The 22,407-nt window shown below is 51.3% G+C and overlaps 1 protein-coding gene across 3 annotated transcripts in view; it reads right to left on the reverse strand.

Moving 5' to 3' along the window:
• Nucleotides 1-22,407, reverse strand: part of MYH10 (myosin heavy chain 10) — a 138,439-nt gene that overhangs the window by 35,271 nt on the left and 80,761 nt on the right. For all 3 annotated transcript variants that reach the window (XM_047758522.1, XM_047758523.1, XM_047758524.1), the window contains 5 exons: nucleotides 20,644-20,762; nucleotides 19,895-20,047; nucleotides 15,743-15,916; nucleotides 10,351-10,524; nucleotides 9,714-9,828 (listed from right to left, as the gene is read on the reverse strand). In XM_047758522.1, the coding sequence (XP_047614478.1) occupies nucleotides 9,714-9,828; nucleotides 10,351-10,524; nucleotides 15,743-15,916; nucleotides 19,895-20,047; nucleotides 20,644-20,762 (735 nt within the window). The remainder of the gene's footprint in view (nucleotides 1-9,713; nucleotides 9,829-10,350; nucleotides 10,525-15,742; nucleotides 15,917-19,894; nucleotides 20,048-20,643; nucleotides 20,763-22,407) is intronic.

Raw genomic sequence — 22,407 nt, forward strand, 5'->3', positions numbered from 1 at the left:
CCGGGAGCTGTGGGATCTCGGTCAAGTCACCCAACTTCTCCAAGCCTCAGTTTGTTCCTCTGTGAAATGGAGCCAAGGTGACCAGACTCACAGACCCAGAGCCCTGGAAAGCGTGAGGTGCTGCACGAAGGGAGCTCCCGGTCACCTTCCCACACAGGCCTACGGCCCAGCCTGACAAACAGCTGCTTTGTCTCAAAATCTCAAAGCCCTCACGTCTCTATCCTTTTTTTTTTTTTCTTTTCTTTCTTTTTTACGGCTGAACCTGTGGCATATGGATGTTCCTGGGCCAGGGGTTGAATCAGAGCTACAGCTGCCACCTACACCATAGCTTTCGGTAACACTGGATCCTTAACCCACTGAGTGGGGCCAGGGATCGAACCTGCATCCTCAAAGAGACAATGGTGGGTCCTTCACTTGCTCAGCCTCAACAGGAACTCCTCCATCCTTTTCCCTCTGCCTTCCACTGCGGCCGGACTGGCAAACCTGTACTGGCTTTCCCATCTCCACTCCCTCCCCGCCCCCTCTCCTCCAGCCCACCCCGCCTGCGGTGTACTTTCACTCTGCTCCATGAATCTTCCTGCTGGACTGAGCTTCCTGGGGCATCTCTCCAGCATCGGATACACACGGGGTCCTGGAGCTGGTCCCGGAGGCCCTTGGATCCCTGATCACCAGCTCACATTTCTTCTGCCTTCCCTACCGCCCCGTGTTGGCTCGAGTATGGCCCCTGGCCCACTTAAACAAGTGTCCACTGAATGAACACGAAATCGCCCCCAAGAACAAGCCGGGCCTGGAGTTCCTGTCGTGGCTCAGTGGTTAACGAATCTGATTAGGAACCATGAGGTTGCGGGTTCGATCCCTGGCCTTGCTCAGTGGGTTAAGGATCCGGCGTTGCCGTGAGCTGTGGTGTAGGTCGCAGACACGGCTCAGATCCCGAGTTGCTGTGGCTGTGGTGTAGGCCAGTGGCTACAGCTCCGATTAGACTCCTAGCCTGGGAACCTCCATATGCCGCGGGAGCGGCTCAAGAAAAGGCAAAAAGACAAAAAAAAAAAGAACAAGCCAGGCCCGTAACACAGAGCAGGAGTGCCCTGCTGACTCTGCGGTTGTTTGGCCGCCCAGTCTGCGGCTCTTTATCTGGAGGGCAGCTTTTCCACAGCGTGGGATGCCCCGGCCCCCAGCAGGGGCTGATTTAAAAAGAAATAAGCAAACAAAAATTATAATCATTATGAACCTCATTTTCAAATTTAATAAGAGCAATCCAAAGCTAAATCTTCAGATTTTTAAGAAAATTAATGCTTTAGACTTTCAGGATTTTTAAACATTCAAAAAGTTAAATTCAGGGTTAGCTTCTACCAATAGGCAAAACTATCTTGCAGGCAAAAGAGAAATACTTTCAGAGAAAGGCAGAGAATGCAGAGACGATTCTGACAATGCCCTGAAGTGAGCATCACTGCTTCTTCCAAGACCTAATACTGCTACTAAAATCTCAGAGTGTCTCAAGCCCCAGGTTTTGGGGTGAAGGGCAGCTTTGTTTAACCGCCTGTTCTACCCGTGGGGCCAGACCGCGGTAGCTGCTGCACTCCATCATTTGGTTGCAAAGTGGCCTGAAAAGGGAGTTCCTGTGGCTCAGCAGTAACGAACCCGACTAGGACCCATGAAGATGGAGGTTCAATCCCTGGCCTTGCTCAGTGGGTTAAGGATCTGGTGTTGCTGTGAGCTGTGGTGTAGGCCGGCAACTGTGGCTCTGAATCGACCCCTAGCCTGGGAACCTCCACAGCCTGCAGGGGCAGCCTTGTGATGTTATTATTATTATTTATCTTTATTTTATTTTTTGGCATGTAGGAAATTCCCAGGCCAGGGATAGAACCCATGCCACAGCAGCGACCTGAGCCACTGCAGTGCCAACAAGGGAACTCCCAAGTGCTATTATTTAAATTTGAAGTATTTGAGCCAGCTCTCCAGAAACTCCCTCTAGTTAATATAGCTCAAAACCAAAAAGTGGGGGGGGGGAAACCTATCTTAATGTTCAGTTTACTCCCCAGACACGATGGTGAAGAACCAGACCACATACCCCTACCCTGCAGAAGCCTGCAGACCTGGCATGGTGCCAGGCGCGTGGCGGGTTCTCAGTGCTCATTTACACGGGTGGCGACACTTATGCTCTAAGGTACACTCTCAACAGCTAAAAATGATTCCGGAACAAACATTCAACTACCATGAATTCCCAGAAGCAATCTCGAGCAGCTGAATGGTCTATCTCCAGAGTCTCTCCCGTGACACAGTAGTAGCAGATTGACAACGGCCACATGACTGGGCTGCAGAATGAAGCTGTGGCTCCTTCTAGAGTATCCTGGACATTTCAGAAACGTTCCAGGAAGTGCAGAGATTGACAGGCAGCAAGTGATTGACAGGGAAACCCGTTTTCCTTCTCCCAAGCACTTGTGTTAAAATGACCTTGAACTTGTCTCCTTGACGCCCCCACCCCTGCAGAAGTCATCTGGGCAAACAGGGCGCCCCCCCCACTGCCCACCTCCGTCCCCAGGGTCTTCTGCACATCTGCTCCTGGTCCCAGGAGTGTCATTCAAGCCCACGCCAGGCAGCCCAGCATGGCTGCCCATCAGCTGGGCCTCAGGCACCAATAAAAGAGGACCCACGCGAAACAATGGCCAAGAAAAGGAACGTCCAAGGATTGTTCTGTTTTTCGTAAGCACAGCAGCAATCACAGCAGCTGCGGGACCAGGGAGCGTGCGTGGGCCGGGCCGGGCTCACGCGGCCTCACCTGACACCCGCAATGACTTTGAGAACTGAGTGTCCCTGTCCCCACTGGACCTCTGGAGCGTGTGGGCGGGGCTCGGAGGCTGCTGCTCCTTGAGTTCCCAGCCCCTGTTAGGACTCAAGAGAAAGAAACAGGGAGGAGCCGGCCCCGGGGAGCAGCACAAAGCAGCCGCGGGCCACGAAGCGCCACCTGGAAACCAGGCCAACCCACCCTGGTGTGTCTAAAAAGCAGGGAAAACAGAGGTTAGGCCCACCGGATAGGACCCACACAGATCAAAAAAGAGCACGACTTTGTCTTTTGCGACTGGATCCTAGCGCTTTACTGAAGAGAAGAACTGAGTGGCTCAGAGCCCCATTTCTGTTAGGACAAGAAGGTAGGTAAGGACTCCCTGGAAGACGAAGGGAGCCCCGAGTTACCAGGGACTGGTGGCCGCGCCCCGCCATTGTGTGCCTTCCAGAGCCTCAGGGCCGCTGCGGGGCAAGGGCTGCTGCCGCCAGCTGGCGGCGCCGAGGGTCTTCTCCACCACGGCTCAGACCTGCTGCAGCCGCTGCTCGGCCTGGAGGCCGCCCTCCCGGAGCTGCGGCTGCCCCCCAGCCCTGGTGGGGTTCACAGAACCCTGGAACTTATGGCCCCTTGGAGGAGACGGCAGGTACACTCCAGGGTCAGGGTGAGTCGCCTGTACCAGGCAGGATCAGGGCCAGAGCCACAGACACAGCCCCTGTGGTCACAGAGCCTTCAGCCAAAAAGCCCCACCTACAACTCTGAGGTCAGGAAACTGCTCTAACCCACCCATTACAGCTGATCCCAGAAACGCAGGCTTTCAAAACGGATCTGGAAGAAGACCGTGCTTGGGGGGACAGAGAAACTCGACGACCGCCTTATCCTGCCCTCGGATTTCTGTTCCTTTCTCTTCGGCACGTGTTCTTTGATGGTTTTGGAAATCTCACGGCTGTCCTCAAAAGCACACTCTTCACCGAGCCGACTCCCTGACACCCTGGCTGTCTGGGCAGCACTGGGGCCCCGCGGGCGCCCACCCCCTCGGCATGTGCAAGGTGACCACGGGCTGGGGGCCTGGATCCCTGGCATCCCTCATCTTCCGAGAAATCACTGAAAATGCTAAAGCCCACATTTTCATTACAAACCTGTTACCCTCTCCGTGGGGTCTGAATCCATAAACACATGTCGAGGAAAAGATTTTTGCTGCAGAAACACTACCCCCAACTTCAAAGACCATACCCAGCCACGGTGGACGAAGGCCCTCCAAGGAGAAGGAGAGACAAACTGACACTCGGTTCAGCTGAGCGCCTCAACCGGAGGCCACCGCACCCGGAGACAGGCGAGGCCCGTCACCAGTGCCGAGGGAGAACGCGAGAGGGGGAGCTGGCTCCCTGTGGCAATGGTGTCACCACCCAGGGCGGCTCTGTGCGCCATCCTGCAGCACAGAGAAGCACCTGGTCCACGGGCCCTGAAGATCATGGTCCCACAGGACAGAGCCTCTGAGCTGCAGCAGAGGGACAGGCCTCGGGGTGGGGTTGGGGGGCAAGGCTGCTGCACCTGAAAACTGGGGGCTGGACCCCCTCCCCCCCACCCCCACCGCCACTTTAGAGTGAGCCTGCTTGGTCCAGGAGAGGAGGCATAAGCAGTAAGGGCTCACGGGCTGGAAGACTCTTGAAAGCTTAGAAATTACGGGTGAGAGGAATGAATTTAAAGAGGGCGCTCTGCCCAAGTTCCAGGCTGGTCACCCGCCTCCCAGCTCCCTCGCCCCACTTCTCAACCCTGTCCGCACCTCAATGGCAGGGATGACCAACCTGGAAGACGTCTCCTGTGGAACAGGCATCCCAGACACGGAATAGTCTTTGGCACCCCCCCCCACAATAGTGCGCTTGCACCCTCTTTTTGAGGTCAAGAATCTTGGATTAAAAGGGATAGGTTTCTTTAACATAGCTCTAAATTACTTTTGGGATGAATTTCAATCTCAGCATTATGTTCCAAAAACCATGAAGGAAGTTTTGTTAAGATGAAATTGACTTCATCTTTGAATTCTAGTGACAGTTTCACTAAACAAGCGGAAGGCTGGGTGACCTTCATTTATAGCAGGCTTTGGGAGGGCCTTTTTGCCGTGGTTAGGCTGTATTCTTCCTACCTTTCCATGTTCTATCTACCTATCTTTAAATTACAGTTGATTTACAGGTTAGGTAAGATTTTTAAACAGGGCTACGGATTCAAACCCTAAGGCCCAAAGGTACAATTTCAGGTTTCAAGGTACCAATTGTCACACTCCACTCTGTGTCTCAGCTTGCACATATCAAGCCTTAGAGACAGTTTCAGTGTTTTCAGTTCAAAAAAAGCCAAGTGGCCAGCAATGCACATAAATTTCCAAATAAAACGTGTAACGATGAGACCAATGTATGTGAGATAATCGTGTATTTACTCACAAAATGTTAACGAAAGAAAAACACTCCTCCTTGGAGCTCCTTCGAGTTGAAAATGCAAAGGTAACTCAAAGACAAAGGGATCTCAGCTGGCGGATCAATTCCTCCCGATCCCCTGGCGGACTGTGTGTCTAGGGGCCACTACCGGGCAAGGTAGTGACAGACCTTTGGCTATGCGGTGCTGACGGGCTATGCAGGAAAGAAGAAGCAATGTGGAGGCAGTAGCGACTGAATCGTGGATGCACTCAGACAGGGGCCTTGAAGGATAATAAAACTGAGCATGAAATGAAGGTTCATGCAGGTCTATGAGCAAAACAAAAACAGAAACCCAGAAGCCAGCGCCCCCCAACCCCCGCCCCCCACGCCCCGTCTACCCTGCCCTCCCCAGCCCCCCTGCCAGCCCCCCGGCACGTTCTTCCTCTGGGCTGACACCCCTTGTGTCTGCAAGACCTACAGGCTTTATCCATTCACCTGGTGGCTCATGAAGACCAGAAACACTGTCATAGAAAGAAGCTCTCTGAATATTCTGAATCTCTAAAGCAGAGAAACAGCAAAAACAGGAGGACAGAAGAGCAAATACACAAACACTTCAGTTAGTGTGAGAGACATTTGGACATCACAAGTCAACTTTGCAATCGGGCTACAAAAGTAGCGAGTCCAGGGCAGAGCCCGTGCAAACATTACTGTTCCGCGAATTTGCGCGTTGGGACAACGTTCTTTATCAAACACATTTATGTGGCTGGGTCATTCCCAGCGCCGGGTGCGAGCATCACACCGTATCCATGTCAAAGGGCTAGTAGTCCCATGTAACTAAATGCAGGATGAAGTTTAATGCGAGTCTTTAGGAACTATTTGCTCTGTCTTTCATAAAATCATCTTGTAATTAGCAAATCCAGACAAGACTGCAACAAATTGCAACACTGTGGTAAACATAAGCATTATGGCTTTTACTGTCAGAAATTCACGCTCTAGTGGAATTTTACTTTCAATGCAGATTTTGAAAATAGCATTTACCTCAAATACAAATTACCAACCAGTGACCACCCTTAAGGAAAACAAAATTCAAGTTCTATTGTAGCAAAAGGTTAGAGTAACTTCCAATCATCAGATCATACTTATCGATCATACCATTACTCAGGGAAATACCCGAGGAGTCACATTTACATGAAAATGGAATTTTCAGGTTTTTTTTTCCCCCCCTGTAATATCAGCCCCAAGAAGTGGCAAGAAATCATGTGCAGCTGGTAGACAAATCCCAAAACATCTTTTAGCAAAAAGTAGGAGGACTCTGTGAATCTCTAGGGCAGGGCTGCCACCTATCAACCTTGTTTCTCCTGATTTGGCCTGGAGAAAATTCTAAGACAAAGGTTATTTTAACACGAAATGTTTTCACACTCAAGGTATCCACCCTCGCAGGCCAACCATATTCACGCATCATGTATTCACACATTCAGTCAAGCTGTCATTTTCTGCTTCTGATTCATGTGGCTGTAAGAGAAAAAAATGACAGTTTTCCCAGCTCCTCCTCCTAGAGAAGCAGCTCTCCTTCCCCAGCAGCTCCACATGCAGAGTGGGCACGAGGACTTCTCCACCTCAGGACCCCTGCCGACTTCTGTGCCTGCCGCCGACCTCATGCACGAGATCCAGGGGCCTCAAAGTCGGAGCCTGGCACCTGAGTCCATCGCTCACATTAAACTGAGTAACTGTCCGCCTAAGCTGTGGCCGGCAGGACTCCCTGCTAGGAGCGGCATGACCAGGAGGGCACGCATGCAGGATTTCTCAAGAGTGGATGCTGGCACAGCCAGATCACACCCGGCTAAGGCACCTCCCAGCCTATTCTGACAAAAATGGCCAAACATGCTCACAAGCTGTAGAAAGGCAGGGGCTCCAGCAGTCCGAGCCCTGGACGGGGGCAGGTGAACAGGGCCTGGGCCAGGCTGGAGGGAACCCCGGGCTGCACGCCCTTCCTCTGGGAGTTTCTGCAATCGAGCAACTTCTCTGCCGCTATCTGATGGAAACCCCAAACGGGCAGGTAAGGACGCTCCAGACATGGTCCTACCTGTAAGACCTGCCACCTGCACCTGTGATACGGGATGGGCGTCATCCCTGCGGCCCCACCCCCACCCGCCAGGTCTTACGTTCCTGAAACTGGGCTCCCCAGGACCTGGGGTGGTGGGGTGTGGGAGGAGGCTGAGGCCGAGGCCCTTCAGTCCGATACCGCATCTGCGTGCGTCCCGAGGTTTCAACTGGATGAAAGCTCGGGGCGGGCGGGCAGGGAACGCGTCTTGGACGGTCCGGAATCCTCCTCCCTGCCCGTGACCGTGACCGTGACTGAGGAGTCGGCGTGTGGGGAGAAGTGCAGAATCACGTGAATGAGTCGGGGGCTCGAAAGGTGTTTCCCGCCAGGTGAGTTGTGGTTAAGAAATTGAAAGATCAGAGCCAGTAGGCAGGGTCCTCAGGGGACCCGGACCTGCTGTCATCACTCCCCAAATGCCGCTTCTCCTCTCTTGAATGAGACAAAATCAGTTGTGGAGACTCTAATGGTAAAATGCTAGTTTCCTGGGTACCTTTTCTCTTCAGCTTTCTGTCCCCGTCCACGGCTCGTGTCCTCGCCTCACACCGAACCCTCCACTCCCGGGCTCTCACCCCAATCCATCCCGCTTTACCCCGGGTCACGCTGAGCTCCTTCCCTGGCCCGCAAACCTACTGGTGCCACTTGGCCAATCAAGTCAAATCCACCCGAGACTTGGGGCTCCCTGCGGGCGGGCCTCAGGCCCCGCTCGCCCTCAGGCCCAACGGGGCATCACCCCGAGCTGGGATTTGCCCTCCCACGCCGTGACCAGTCACCGCACTGGCTCGAGGCCCTCTTCTCCCGCGAGGACGTCCCTTCTAAAAATGCCCCCTATCCCTAGATGGGTGCGTTCCCATAAGCCGGCTCACGCTTCACACTTAAGGCCGAGAAGCATGTGACTGCCCGAGAGGTGGGGGCGGGAAAGCGCCTGGCCCTCCGACGAGCTCAGGACATGGAGAACCGCCGCCTCCTGCAGCCGAATGACCTCTGCGCCCCTCTCTGTGGTCCCCGGGGAAAGCTCGGCTCAGGGCTCGGCGACACTCGCCAACCCGTCTGCACGGCTCATGCCCCTTCCTGTGCTCTCAGGCCTTGGGGGGCGGGGGAGGCCCTGCGAATGGATCCCCACCTCAACAGTTTAAGGGCAGCGGTTCTCCTTTCTCCTCTTTTTGTGACGTTTCCATGCACACATCTCTGTCACCAGTGCTGGTCTTTCCAGCCCTGTGGCCACCAGAGCTCAGAGGCCTTTTTTCTACTCTGGACCTGTGTCTCGGCCTCCATACTCACGTTTCCCAGTGGAAGGGTCAAGAGTCCCCCAGCCGGGTGGGCACTACAGATGCCACCTGGGGGTCCTGTTCTCTCCAGCGTCCCCACACGCCCTCTCGACTGACCAGGTGAAAGGGAGCACATGGCAGACAGGCGAGGACTTCCATCCAAAGGCGCGATGGTGGAACGCTTCTGTCTGGGCTGCTGGGAACCTGACCTTCCCCCGGGCCCTCTGGGCCCTCTCCCTGGGACATCGCCTGACCTTTCCCTGCCCACCCCCGCGGGCCCCTCGGCTTGTCTGAGCCCATGTACGTGACCTTGACTAGACTGTCTTTCAGGTCATCTTCCTCCTATTCACCTTCTCTGTGGTCCTTCCTTTGGCCCCGATTGCCCTAAGCCCTCTGATCTGCTCTGTGTGTTTCTTTCTATTGCTGAGACATCTAGACAGCTGATGACAAGGCCTGAGATGCTACAGAAAAGGCAGAGGTGAGCCAGGTTACTGACAGGCCTGGCCTCAGGGTCAAGGCCTCGGCCCCGGGTAGATCCAGAGCTAAGGTCCTGCGTGGCCTGAGGCCAAGCAAAGCGGTGGGCCCAACCAGGACACAACTCGGAGAGGGCCCTGAGCTCTCGCACCTGCTGGTCCCGCCGGGCACGCAGACACATGGGTGTTTTGTTTTGCTGGTATGGGCAAAACCTCCAGCCTGTGATAAAATTGCCACAATTGCCACTTGAGGTTTGTGCAAACAAAAGAATTGCAAGGAAATAAAAACAACTGCTCCACCTGCAGAGGATCTGAGCTTATCCCCCAGCCGCCTTGTGCACGTGTGGACTCGGCACAGAGAAAAGGCACAAGGCTTCAAGGGCTTTGCACGCCCGTGCCCTTGAATGTGACTGGACTGGATGGGGTGGCCCGAGGCCAGGGAGCCGTTGTCCATGGCTCTGTACTAGAACGTTCCCACACTCTCCACAGCACCCGACCAGGAAGGCGGACATCCTGTTACCCAAGGAACTTAAAAGCGGGTGAGTTCCCGAAAACGGCAGCCCTGCTCTAGGGAGAGGAAAGCGTTGCCAAGGACAGACTATACACACATCTACAGGGCAAAGAGTGGCTCCTAAGCCATAAACCAAGTGAGGTCCCAGCTGCGCTTAATCTCAGACACAGGCCCGTCCTTACCATCCTTCCAGAGCTCGGCGACGAACCTGTCGGAGGACTGGTGCAGGAGGGTGGCCACGTTGTCGTTCAGAGGGTCCATGTTCTTCATCAGCCACTCGTCGGCCTTGTAGTCCACCTGCCGGGACCACAGCCCCCCGGGGCGAGACGGGAGAACAAAACCGAGGAACCGTTTCAGGTTTTTTTGGTCTTTTTGCCTTTTCTAGGGCCGCATTCACAGCAAATGGAGGTTCCCAGGCTAGGGGTCGAACCGGAGCTGTAGCTGCCAGCCTACACCAGAGCCACGGCAACATGGGATCCGAGCCGCGTCTGCTGCGACCGACACTACAGTTCACGGCAACGCTAGATCCTTAACCCACGGAGCAAGGGCAGGGATCGAACCTGCAACCTCATGGTTCCCAGTCGGATTCGTTAACCACTGCGCCACCATGAGAACTCCCCATTTCAGCTTTAATCCAAAACACTCACACAACAACCCAACAAACCAAACCAAACCAACAGACCAAAAACACGGGTTGTCTCGAAGGCAATGCCTCTGTAACAGGTACTGTATTTCAGGGTCAGCACATTTGCTACAGCCGTCATCAAATGCAGTGAAATTTCAAACCCAGGACTTTACCGGGAGCTCTGTAAGGCTTACCTTCCCTGCGTAATGTATGATGCAAAAGTCGGCTTTGTCTTTCAGTTGACGAGGCTTCTGAAACTTGGAGTGGGACCCTTGCTCTTGAACGAGTTTTTCAACAAAGGTTTTATCCGTGGCTTTAGGAAACCAGCACTCTTCATCCAGAAGGGCCAGCACACCAGGCGGGTTAGCCTGCGGACAGAGGCAGGAAGAAATGCCAGGTGTGGCCTGTCACGGCGCAGACAGGGATGTTCTCCACTGGGCCTGGCAGGTTACCTTCCAGAACAACGAGAGCTTTATGAAGCTCTACGGAGACCAAACTGCGAAGACAGAGCTGATGCCCAACCACGCCTGGAAAGCCAGCTGCCCACTGAGTACTGGTGAGAAAAGGAATGAGGATCGTGTCTCATAAACTTATGCAAAACTCATTCTGAGTAGAGAGCTCCCGAAAAGCAGCAAGAAGACACCAGAAAGGAACTGGGAGTTGCAGAGACAAAACTGAACGTTGCTATTCAGTGACGGGCAGGATGAGTTATTATAAACCCTCAACGAGCTGGAATCCTTCAGACGTTTTATTGCCTCATCAACGTGAGTTTGTTTAAGTGATGATTAAATAAAACAAAGCACTTCACACTTGGTGAAACATTTACAACTCTTATTAAATAGAATACAGGGAAGGTGGTAAAATAATTTGCCAAGTACTTATACATTTGTTTTGAGTGGCTCATTTTATTTCACTCAACTAGTTCACTGCGAAAAGACACAGAGACACAGAGTGGATCGGCGGCCCAGGGGCTGGGGAGGGAGCGGGAGTGACGGCCAAGATAGGAAGTTTGGGATGATGACAACGCCGTGGAATTAGAGACGGCGGCAATGGCTATACAACTTTGTGAATGTGCTGAAACTTACTCAATTATCTACTTTCTAAAAAGGTGAATTTCAGGGTAGTGAATGGTGTCTCAAAAAGAAGAAGAAAAAAAGCAAAGCCCAGAGCGTGCCATTCCCTGGGAGCTTGAAAATCACGGCGATGACTTCTTTTTCTGGAGGAAAGTGGGGCACACATGAAAGCTAAGGTAACTGCGTCCATCGCGATGCTTGTTTACATAGCGCTGCTGGGCTGTCGCTTATTGCCATGCTGCAGCTATGGCACGTCTGTGACACAAGCCTGAATGGACCGGTGCTGGGGCACAATGATGAGATCGGCTTTGTCTTTTTTTCCCTCTGTTCTCTGGTGGCACCCACGGCATGCAGAAGAACAAGTCACAGCAGTGACCACGGCTGCCAGGGAACTGCCGAAATCAGCTCTTTTTCCTTTTTGGCTACCTCGAGGTATATGGCGTTTCTGGGCCAGGGATGGAACTTGGGTCCTAACGCTCCACGGATGCCTCAGCCAGCACGAACTCCACTGGAAGCGGGTTTTTGAAACACTCCCTACCTAGGACCAGTTTTCCTCAGCTCACGAGCCCTTTATATGTACTGGACAAGAGCTGGCTCTCCCCAAATACTGCCTAACAGGTAACTGCAGGTTCTAGTCAAACGTAAATGAAGCCATGCGACCACGTGGCCAGAGGGCGGGGAGGCTGGCAGGGTGGCAGCAGCAGCGGCAGCTGAGCCATCCCCCTTCAAGGAGCCCAGGCTGAGGCCCCTACCCCGCAGCTGTCTGGGTCGGGGCTCCTGAAAGGACATGCGGGGCTCGGAGCCGCCAAAAGAACACCATCATCCAAGGCATGGGGGAGTCCCTGTCGTGGCACAGCGGAAACGAATGCGACTAAGAACCACGAGGCTGCAGGTTTGATCCCCGGCCTCGCTCACTGGGTTCAGGATCCGGTGTTGCTGTGAGCTGTGGTGTAGGTCACAGACGCAGCTCAGATCTGCTGTGGCTGTGGCTGTGGTGTAGGCTGGCGGCTACAGCCCTGATTAGACCCCTAGCCTGGGAGCTGCCATATGCCACGGGTGCGGCCCTAAAAAAGACAAAAAGACAAAAAAAAAAAAAGGCATCTTGGATCAGGTAACCCCAGAGCAGCAAGGGGGGCATTCAATCCCATTTGCTCCATTCATCTGACGACTCTGAGAAATGATGTTCTGTATAAAGATTAGTGAAACACCCATCTTTCTGCCACCATTTTTACATTTTTATTCTCTCTCAATGAAAACATTTCTAAGTTCTGAAAGAGGAGCCCGCATAGAATTTAATCTTCTCTGAAGCACTCTGACAGGGGGACTCAGGAGACCCCTCCTTGTGTCTCCTTTCTATTTCTGCTACTTCATCCTTCAATGTCAAGGTCTCTGTTTTCGCTTTTCCCTTTAACTGGGGATTTCTAAAGAGCTGTAAGCTTGCGAGACTGTGTTTCGTCTCCTGGTCAGAGGCGGTATCAGGGTTTCGTAAGAGGCCAGGCGGGGGCTGGGGCTGCAAGAGATGGGGACGGGCAGGTCCCCAGCAGCCCCTGAGTCGTTTGTAAGGTGTTTTCCTTCTGGAAAATGCCCTCACACTCCACGTGGAAAGGACCCTCAAGGGCATCATTAGTCCACCTCACTCCACCTGTTGGAGGTGCAGTTCCTATGCTCAGAGACTCTCGCAAGTTTTGAAAACTTGCTTTGTTAAAAGCAAGAGTTTGTGTTTCTGTGGAGAAGCACAGCAAGGCAGTCCTAACAAGCTGGGGAGAGTGGGCCAGCATTCAATCCTGGGCGCCCCCTGCCCTCCCTGGGCGTAGGGACTGGTCACTGGGAGCTGTGTCCTCCCCGGTCCGGCACTTTCTGAACACCGATAAAATTCCACTGTCAGGGTGTTGCTCACCTGCTCATTTCTGTCCTTAAAATGTAGCCCTGGGATGCTCACCCCCTTCACAACATCCACCTGGTGAAACCTTCGGCGATACCGCCAACCCGCTGTGGCCTTTGCCTTCTCCGAATTCAGAGCATCACTGAGACCTGGCACTGCTTACGAGGCCTGGGGCCATGTTCTCTACCCCCCGTGTGCCCCCCCCCCGGGGCCCTGTCTCTGCATTTCCAAGCTGTAATTGAGGATTTAAGACATTCTTGCTGCTTTGATCTCAGCCTAATCCAACGATATTTACACGAAATGTCTGCAGAACAACTGAAAATGCAAATATCAAACTTTTCTGTGGGATCATCATTACCGCCAAAATGTTCGCCTCTCCCATCACTCTCATGTCTGTCTGTTTTTTGGCTGCACCTGCAGCATACAGGAGTTCCTAGACTCGAACCCGAGCCACAGCAGGGACAATGCTGTGTTTTAACCACTAGGCCACCGGGGAACTCCCTTCCCCACTGCTCTTTTAGAGTAAAACCATCAAGTGAGAGGGAAGAAAAAAAAAGGTCTATATTTTGTTCAAGAGGAAAAAGCAAAAGAAATGCAACTAAGTAACATTAAGAGGAATGTCTATTCTTAAGGCTAATTTAAGAGTCACAAAAAACATTAGACCTTAAAATGCTCTCAAAATACCTCAAAAAATACAGTTGATAATTTTCCATTTGGAAAACTTTGAGTACAATTACTCTTACAAAAACAGGGATTTATTTAGCCACTCTTATGACTTCTCTCTCATCCTAAGTTCTAGGTGCAGATACAAGGTCAATACACTCTTTAAACATAGGACTTCTGGTGTCCCGTGGGTACATGCGAATGAGCACCTCAAACGGCAAATCACAGTCACCTCTAGTACGTACAGGAAATACTCCGTCCCCTTATCCATATAAATTCCCAAACAACTCTTTTGGGCAACAACGCAGCAAGGGCATGCATTCATGTGTATGTGTGAGAGGTCACTGGCCGTTGCCACTAGTGTGCCCTTCTTTTTTTTTCCCTTTGGCTGCACCCGAGGCACATGGCAGTTTCTGGATCGAATCTGAGCTGGGCCTGTGCCCCACGCCACGGCTGCGGCAATGCCAGATCCTTAACCCGCCACGTGTACCTACACTGTCTCGCATCACCTTTCGTCGTGTTCTATCACAAGGGACTGGACACAGCTCCCTGTGCTGGACAGGAGATGGAACGGCACGTCTAAGGGATGCTGCGAGGTTCCTCCCAGCTACTGGAAGTTCAACTGAGGGGCCCTCAACAAGCAGCCACCGAGCTGTGAAAGGTAAAAACCCTCTCCCAAGCTCGAGCCAAATGAAAACCACGTCAATCCCCTTAAACCCAGAGGTCCAGTGTGCCACAACCCCGTCTCTCACAGGGTGAATGTGCTCTCAGTTCTGCCTCTTCCCCACTGGCCTTGGCGCCACCCCTGAGTTCAGGTGCATGCTCTCTGGACACCAGCCTCCAACGCCTTCCAGCACACGGCGTGTGGGTGGGGGCCAGAGGCTGAGCGGCAAGAAGGGACGGCTTGGAAGCCTCGGGTGCCTCCCAGGAGAAACCCCTGAGCTCTGGTGAAGACGCCCCCTCGTAACTAGCATCAGACTTCTGCGCAAATTACCAACACCCATGCTTACCTGAGCTTTAGTTTTCCTCTATTTTGGCAGTTGGATAAACAAAATAAGCAGAGCAACTATCCTGTGGAGCAGAAGGCGTCCAGGGAACACGAGCCAAATTACCACTGGTTTGAGCTCACACGGGGTGCAGTTTTGTGAGTCCATGAGTTTTACAAAGTTTTACGTATTTCTACACAGCACTGAACCAAAAGAAAATAATCGCGGGTGCTTGCTAAGATTGCTACAAAAACATATCTGTCCCCCAAGTCCTTAACGCTTCAATTAAAAAAAAAATCTGCCAAAATGAAAGCATCTTTGTACTTCCAAGGATAAGCTTTACTTAGCCCTGCCCACCCCCCATGGATTCGAATGAATCCCTACACTGCCTCCGAAGTGTGCCCACTGGAGCTCCACCCCTCCACACAGCAAGGGCTGGAGGAACCAGACTGGCCAACACACACACACACACACACACACACACACACACACACACACACACACACACACGGACAGGAAGACGGCTGCAAGAAAGGAAAGCTCAAGAAGTGTCTCACTGGCATGCTACCTACTTTTCGAATGGATATTTCAAATGGCTATCACTTGCCTAGGAAATTCAGCTTCGAAAATTATCTTAACACTGAGGAGCCAGGCTAATTTCCTTCTCAGTTTATGGCAAGTACAAAAAAACCTCAAGGCACCATTTGCAGCAACATGGATGGACCTGGGGAGGATCCCACTGAGTGAAGCCAGGCAGAGAAGGAAATATCATAGGCGACCACGTCTAGGTGGCATCTAAAATATGACACAAAGGAACTTCTCTACGAAACAGAAACGGCCTCACAAACATGGAGAACAGACCTGTGGTTGCCAAGGGGCAGGTGGGGAGGGATGGCGTGGGGGCGTGGGGTTGGCAGAGGCCACCTGTCATGTGCAGAATGGCACATGGAGAGCACGGGACAGCAGCAGCCGAGGGGCTTACGGGTCTCTCGATGAGGTCGATGCAGGGCTGCAGGTCGAGGCCGAAGTCGATGAAGTTCCACTCGATGCCCTCGCGCTGGTACTCCTCCTGCTCCAGGATGAACATGGTGTGGTTGAAGAGCTGCTGCAGCTTCTCGTTGGTGTAGTTGATGCAGAGCTGCTCGAAGGAGTTCAGCTGCAGGTTCCAAACACGGGGCGGGGGGAGCAGGAATAAGGAGTCAGCTCGTTTTATCAGCAAGCTCATTAGGAGTCAGTGATCAGCTATCAAGGGCATGACTGAGTCTACTGATAGTGATAAACTGGGGGGGAGGGGATCTCCCTCCATCTCCGTCACCCACGCCCACCCCGCATACGGCCGCATCATGTTACGGAGAAGCCAGAATGAGAAAACAAACTCAGGATGCTGAATGGCTCTCTACGAATGAAAGTTTAGTTTTTTTGTCTTTTTGCCTTTTCTAGGGCCGCTACTGTGGTACATGGAGGTTCCCAGGCTAGGGGTCTAATTGGAGCTGTAGCCACTGGCCTACGCCACAGCCACAGCAACTCGGGATCCAAGCCACGTGTGCAACCTACACCACAGCTCACGGCAACGTCGGAACCTTAACCCACTGAGGAAGGGCAGGGATCGAACCCGAAACCTCATGGTTCCTCGTCGGATTCGTTAACCACTGCGCCACGATGGGAACTCCAGTCTACGAATGAAGGTTTTTATCAGTCAGTGGCTTATGAGGAGGAATGAACAGATGAGAAAGGAAGTGAGAAAAAGAAGAAAAACAGAGAGACCTGGGAAGGCCAGAGGCACGTGAGGCTGGTGTGTCTCTGAGCTCCGAGGGTCCAGAGAATAAGGGGATGCTGCTTCTCCCCCCACCCCACCCCACTGAGGCTACTGGCTCCAGAGTGAGTTAAGAAAAAAACCATCTTGGAGTTCCCGTTGTGGCACAATGGTTAACGAATCCGACTAGGAACCATGAGGTTGCGGGTTCGGTCCCTGCCCTTGCTCAGTGGGTGAATGGTCCGGCGTTGCCGTGAGCTGTGGTGTAGGTTGCAGCTGTGCTGTGGCTCTGGCGTAGGCTGCTGGCTACAGCTCTGATTCAACCCCTAGCCTGGGAACCTCCGTATGCCACGGGTGCGGCCCAAAGAAATAGCAAAAAACAAAAAAAAAAACAAGAAAAAAACCATCATTTCTTCATGGGGCGGTGGCTGAGACCCCAGGCAGGCTGACACGGCGCGGGGGCTCCAGGCTGCCCTGCGAGGCGGCCCCTTCACTTTCGAGGAATGGTCGGCCTTCGCCAGTATCAGCAGTGACTCTGCGTTTCTCTCGAGAAGTGAACTTGGGCTTCTTTTCACCTGTCACAGATACGCTCCCCCCTGTGAACTGGCCCAGTTCTCTACTGTGCTCCTGACAGGGTGAAAGGCGCGTGGATGACGCTGTCCCCGCCACAACAGGCGTACGTGGCCTTTTCCTGCCTCTCTGTGTCACCTGAGTACCACGTGCCCATCAATAGCCTCTTTCATAACATTGATCTTCAATGAGGGAAGGTTTACTCAGTCCCTGAGGAATAGATTTAAAGTCTGGAAAAGCCATCCCCATCTTCGCTGTGAGTGTCACACTCGGTGTTTAGCCCCAGCTCACGCTAGGGGGTCAGGGGTGGTGTCCGTCTTGTTCAACGCTGTATTTCTAGTGAATCACTTCAACATCTGTGGATGCCCAACAATCCTTAGTTATGTTCACGGGAATGGATTTTGCTCGCCTTAGATTATGAGATGTTATTGCTCTATTCAGCCTGATGTGTGATGGTATTTTTCATTAATGGATTTCTACTTGTCTTCCATATTTAAGCTACCAACTATATTTTATTTTATTTATTTACTTATTTTGTCTTTTTAGGGACACACCCGCAGCACATGGAGGTTCCCAGGCTAGGGGTTGAATCAGAGCTATAGCTGCCAGCCTACACCACAGCCACAACAATGCAGGATCCGAGCCACGTCTGCGAGCTACACCACGGCTCACAGAGCACAGCAATGCAAGATCCTTAACCTACTAAGCGAGGCCAGGGATGGAACCCGCAACATCATGGTTCCTGGCCAGATTCGTTTCCACTGTGCCACGATGGGAACTCCCATCGGTTTTTAAATTGGTATAAAATTTAAAATGTAAAGAGCTGCCCTGAGAAGTCTCACTCCAATCACCCACTTGCTCACCTATAATCAACCACTGTCACCTATTTCCAGTGATCCTTCCAGAAACAGTCTGTGCACAAATAAATGTGTGCGTTCCTTTGTTTTGTTAACAACATACCTTCAAGTCTGTAACATAAGCCTCCTCATTCCTTGTAATGGGTGCACAGTCCTCTCTACATGGATACAATGTAATTAATTAAACCAACCTCCTAACGGTGGACATTTAGGCCTTTCCATTCTTTTCCCATGACAAGTACTGCTCACTAAACAATTCTGCATTTTTAGCATTTACATTTTTTTTTTTTTACTGTGTATGCCACACTTCTGAAGTTCTACAGCTTTATACTTTTTTTTTTTTGCCCTTTTTTGTCTTTTTAGGACCGCACCCACGGCATATGGAAGTTCCCAGGTTATGGGTCCAATTGGAGCTGTAGCTGCCCGCCTACACCAGAGCCACAGCAACGTAGGATGCGAGCCGTGTCTCTGACCTACACCGCAGCTCATGGCAACGCCAGGTCCTTAACCCCACTGAGCAAGGCCAGGGATCGAACCTGCAATCCGCATGCATGCTAGTCAGGTTCATTAACCACTGAGCCACGGACGGGAACTCCAATTAATGTTTTAGATCTTTTAATGTCCTCTTTTCATTTTCAGAATTTTACTATCTATACTTGTAAAGCTATTTTTCAAATTAGTTTTAGAAGCAGGTTGCCTAGTCCTCCTCTACCCCTTAAAATTCCTAGGAATAGGTTTTAAACCCGTGTGTTCAATTTAAAGATAAATTTGGGGAACATGTACACCTTTATGATGCTGCATCTTCTCATCTAAGAACAAGGTATATTTTACATGTCTTCAAGTCTTTGGTTTTTCACAGGAGCACTATAAAGTTGTCTTCAACTAAATGTTGCCCATTTCTTTTCAAATTTATTCTTAGGTATTTCATCTGTTTTTGTTGCAGTTAGAAGTGGGGATTTTTCTTGTGTTATGCCTGACCGTTTATACATACGAAGGGAACAGACATGCAAGTTGCACCCAGCCACCTGTCATGAGTTCTCAAGTTATTTACCAATCAATGCATATTAAACCAATCTCTTAAAGTGGCAGTGGCAGTTTGGCGGATAAAACTGCTTATACTGCCAACACTTCAGATTTTATGAGGATAGACATCTTTTTTTTATTATTTTATTTTTTGTCTTTTTGCTATTTCTTGGGCCGCTCCCGTGGCATATGGAGGTTCCCAGGCCAGGGGTCGAATCAGAGCTGTAGCCACCGGCCTACGCCAGAGCCACAGCAACGCGGGATCCGAGCTGCGTCTGCAACCTACACCACAGCTCACGGCAACGCCGGATCATTAACCCACTGAGCATGGGCAGGGACCGAACCTGCAACCTCATGGTTCCTAGTGGATTCGTTAACCACTGCGCCACGACAGGAACTCCCTAGGATAGACATAATCTAAAGGGATTCATTTTACTGACTTGCTTGATTGGCCATGTTAGCAGTATCTGGAAGTTCCTGGGCCAGGGTTTGAATCCACACTACAGCAGCAACCCAAGCCACAGCAGTGACAATGCTGGATCCTTAACCTGCTGTGTCGCCAGGGAACTCCTCTGCAGCAGTTTCTAACATCTTACAAACCCTGTCCCATGCGGGACCAATGGACCGAGTCTTCTCACGTGGGCCTGTCAGTGCTGCAGGCACACCTGCCGTGGCGAGGCTGTCCACAGGGGGCCTCCCCCAGTTCCTTCTAGCCTAGCCCCCCACCCCCACTTCATTATTCAAAATTCTGGGAATTTAGTTGCTTTTTCACCATATACCGTTTGACTCTCTACTAGAACGGCAGAGCCTGTACCTGCTTACCTACCACTGTATCCCCAGTACTTGGCACCGCCCCTGGTACACTGCAACCCTTTAGTATTGCTGGTTAAAAGAATAAATGAAAGGAAGAGCAGGAAGGGGAGAGACGAACCTCAAAAATCTCAAATCCAGCGATATCCAGGATTCCGATGAAAGACGCCCCTTGCCGTTTGGTCCGGTCCAGAGCTTTATTGATACGGTGAACCAGCCAGCGGAAGAGCCGCTCGTAGGTAGCTTTTGCCAAAGCTTCTACTGCAAAGTCTGCCTGGAATTAGACAACATCGACCTTTTATTCTGGAAACAACCTCCACAAAGCACTAATAGCTGTTAGATGGAGTTTAATGATCTGTAGCGCCCCCAAACCCTAAAACATCATGTGCTGCTTAATCCTGTCTCAATTTTACAAATCAACAGAGGGCACTAGTAAGTAAACTGGAGATAATCAGTGTAGGAGATGGGTGAGGACACCAAGCAAAAATAACGCCCTCCCGCTGCCCCTGGCTTTCTGTGTAGTGTATGTGCTCAGACTCCACCCTGCTCGACCCTCTATTCTTGGTGCGGCGCCCCCTACAGGGCCAAGGGAGCACTGCATCCCACTGCCAGGCAGGATCCCGAGGTACTCAGCTTTGTCTTCCTGGATGATCCATCTACCTGGGGGAAACTCAAGGCGCTAGTTCAAATTTCCTTCTGTAACAAAGTCACCTCTAAACACGTTCGGAGAAAAAACACTCACTTGGTACCAGGAAACCTCCATATAATAAAGCTTTTATTGACTCCGTTTGTCGTATGCTCATCAGAAGGTCTAACAGCCTCGGTTGTCATTCAAACAGACATGTGATGAACAAGTGATGTTCAACTTACCTGCTCTTTGGTCTGGGCTTTCTGCACGTAGTCTCGGCCCACCTTGATCCGGGGAGTGAGGATAGCCCGAGTAAACTCCATCACGTTCATGCCGAGAAGATGGCAGAGTTTCTGTGCAACTAGAGTGGAAAAAGTCCCCTGAGTACTAGGCCTCTCCTCCTAATTGAGGCGCAGCATACAATAAGACCTTGAAACCGTTTTGTAATCCTCAAACTATAGTAAGAAATTAGATAAGAGCCTTCAGGATAGACAAGTTTTAGGTCTGATGAAAACTACCTGCATCCTTTCAAATTAATAATACTCATCCTTAGGCTCCACGAGATGATTCGTCAACAATTACTTCTTCTGGATCGTTTAATGCAAATTACCAAGTCTTAGAACCCATGGATGATGGACAGAGTGAGAAAACTGGTGGTTAAGGTAGTTTAAACCGTCATGTTAGCAAGGTAACTTGTCACGCCATGCAGTGATCCTATTAATATTGTAGGAGCCAAGAAAGGAGCTGCACGTCCATAGAAACAGGAGTGAGTGGGCACCTGTGTGCGTGAACATGGTTCCCTGCTGTTCCTGAGACCCCAGGACCCCTGAGCACAACCGGCACCCACATACTGGTTTCTAAATACCATTCTTCAAGGTCAAGAAACCCCAGAGAAACAGTCAATTCCAGGGCCAGGCAGGGCAAATACAAAACGAGCCTGGAATGCTATGTGGTGCCATAAAGTAAGAAACTGTCACACAACAGCAGCAGCAACAACAACAAGGTCATGTCAGAATAACCCAGGAGTTCCTGCTGTGACTCAGTGGTAAGGAACCAAATGAATCCGGCATTGCTGTGGCTGTGGTGTGGTTCCCAATTCGAGTCCGAGCCTGGGAACCTCCATATGCTGCGGGTGTGGGCTTGAAAAGCAAAACAAAAACAAAAACAAAACAAAAAAACCGCCCAGGAGCTAACCTGAAAGAGTGGCCAAATCAAGAACTGGATAAATTACAACAGAACGGATCTTAAACCCATAAAATAAATGTGTCTGTACCAATATAAATAAATAACTGAATGAATGAAAAGGTGAAAGCTCTTTCTTACAGCAGAATTTCAGGGGAAAAAAAAAACCCCAAAGAATGATAGAAACAGAAAAGTCCCACTTCACAAATGGATGCTCACACTAGCAGGTGAAAGGGTATGACCAGAAATAGGAAATTTCCTTAAAGTGTCTCTCCATCCCCCAAATACTTATTGTAAAAAAAGGGAATAACAGTCAGTCATCTGACAGCAGAGACGCCTGGGAGACACCACCTTTACCAACCGAGCAATCGACCTTAATATCACCAATAGTCAGACAAGCTGACTCCTGACGACCCCAGGATATCCACATCACGTCTGTGATGATATTCTCACCACAAAGGCACAACCGGAATTGAATCAGGAGGAAACATCAGACAAACCCAAACAGAGGGACATTTTCCAGAGGAACGGGCGAGATGTCTTCAAAAGAAGCGGCAAGCCAGGACAGACAGAGACTCAAGGAACTGTTCCAGATCGAAAGAAACGAGGGAGGCATCAAAATTAAGGGCCACGTGTGGGCCTGGACCAGAGAGGGGCCTAAGAGGGGGAGCTGACAAAATCTGAACAAGACTGTAGAAGAGACAAGGAGAGCAGCGCCTGCGGAGCAGAGAACGTGGACTCCCGCACCTGTCCTGCTTCTGATCATGCACCAGGGTCAACACAGGACGTGTTGCTCGTTTGGGGATGCGGCGGAAGCCATACAT

Source organism: Phacochoerus africanus, chromosome 14 (assembly GCF_016906955.1).
Source record: "Phacochoerus africanus isolate WHEZ1 chromosome 14, ROS_Pafr_v1, whole genome shotgun sequence".
NCBI lineage: Eukaryota > Metazoa > Chordata > Mammalia > Artiodactyla > Suidae > Phacochoerus > Phacochoerus africanus.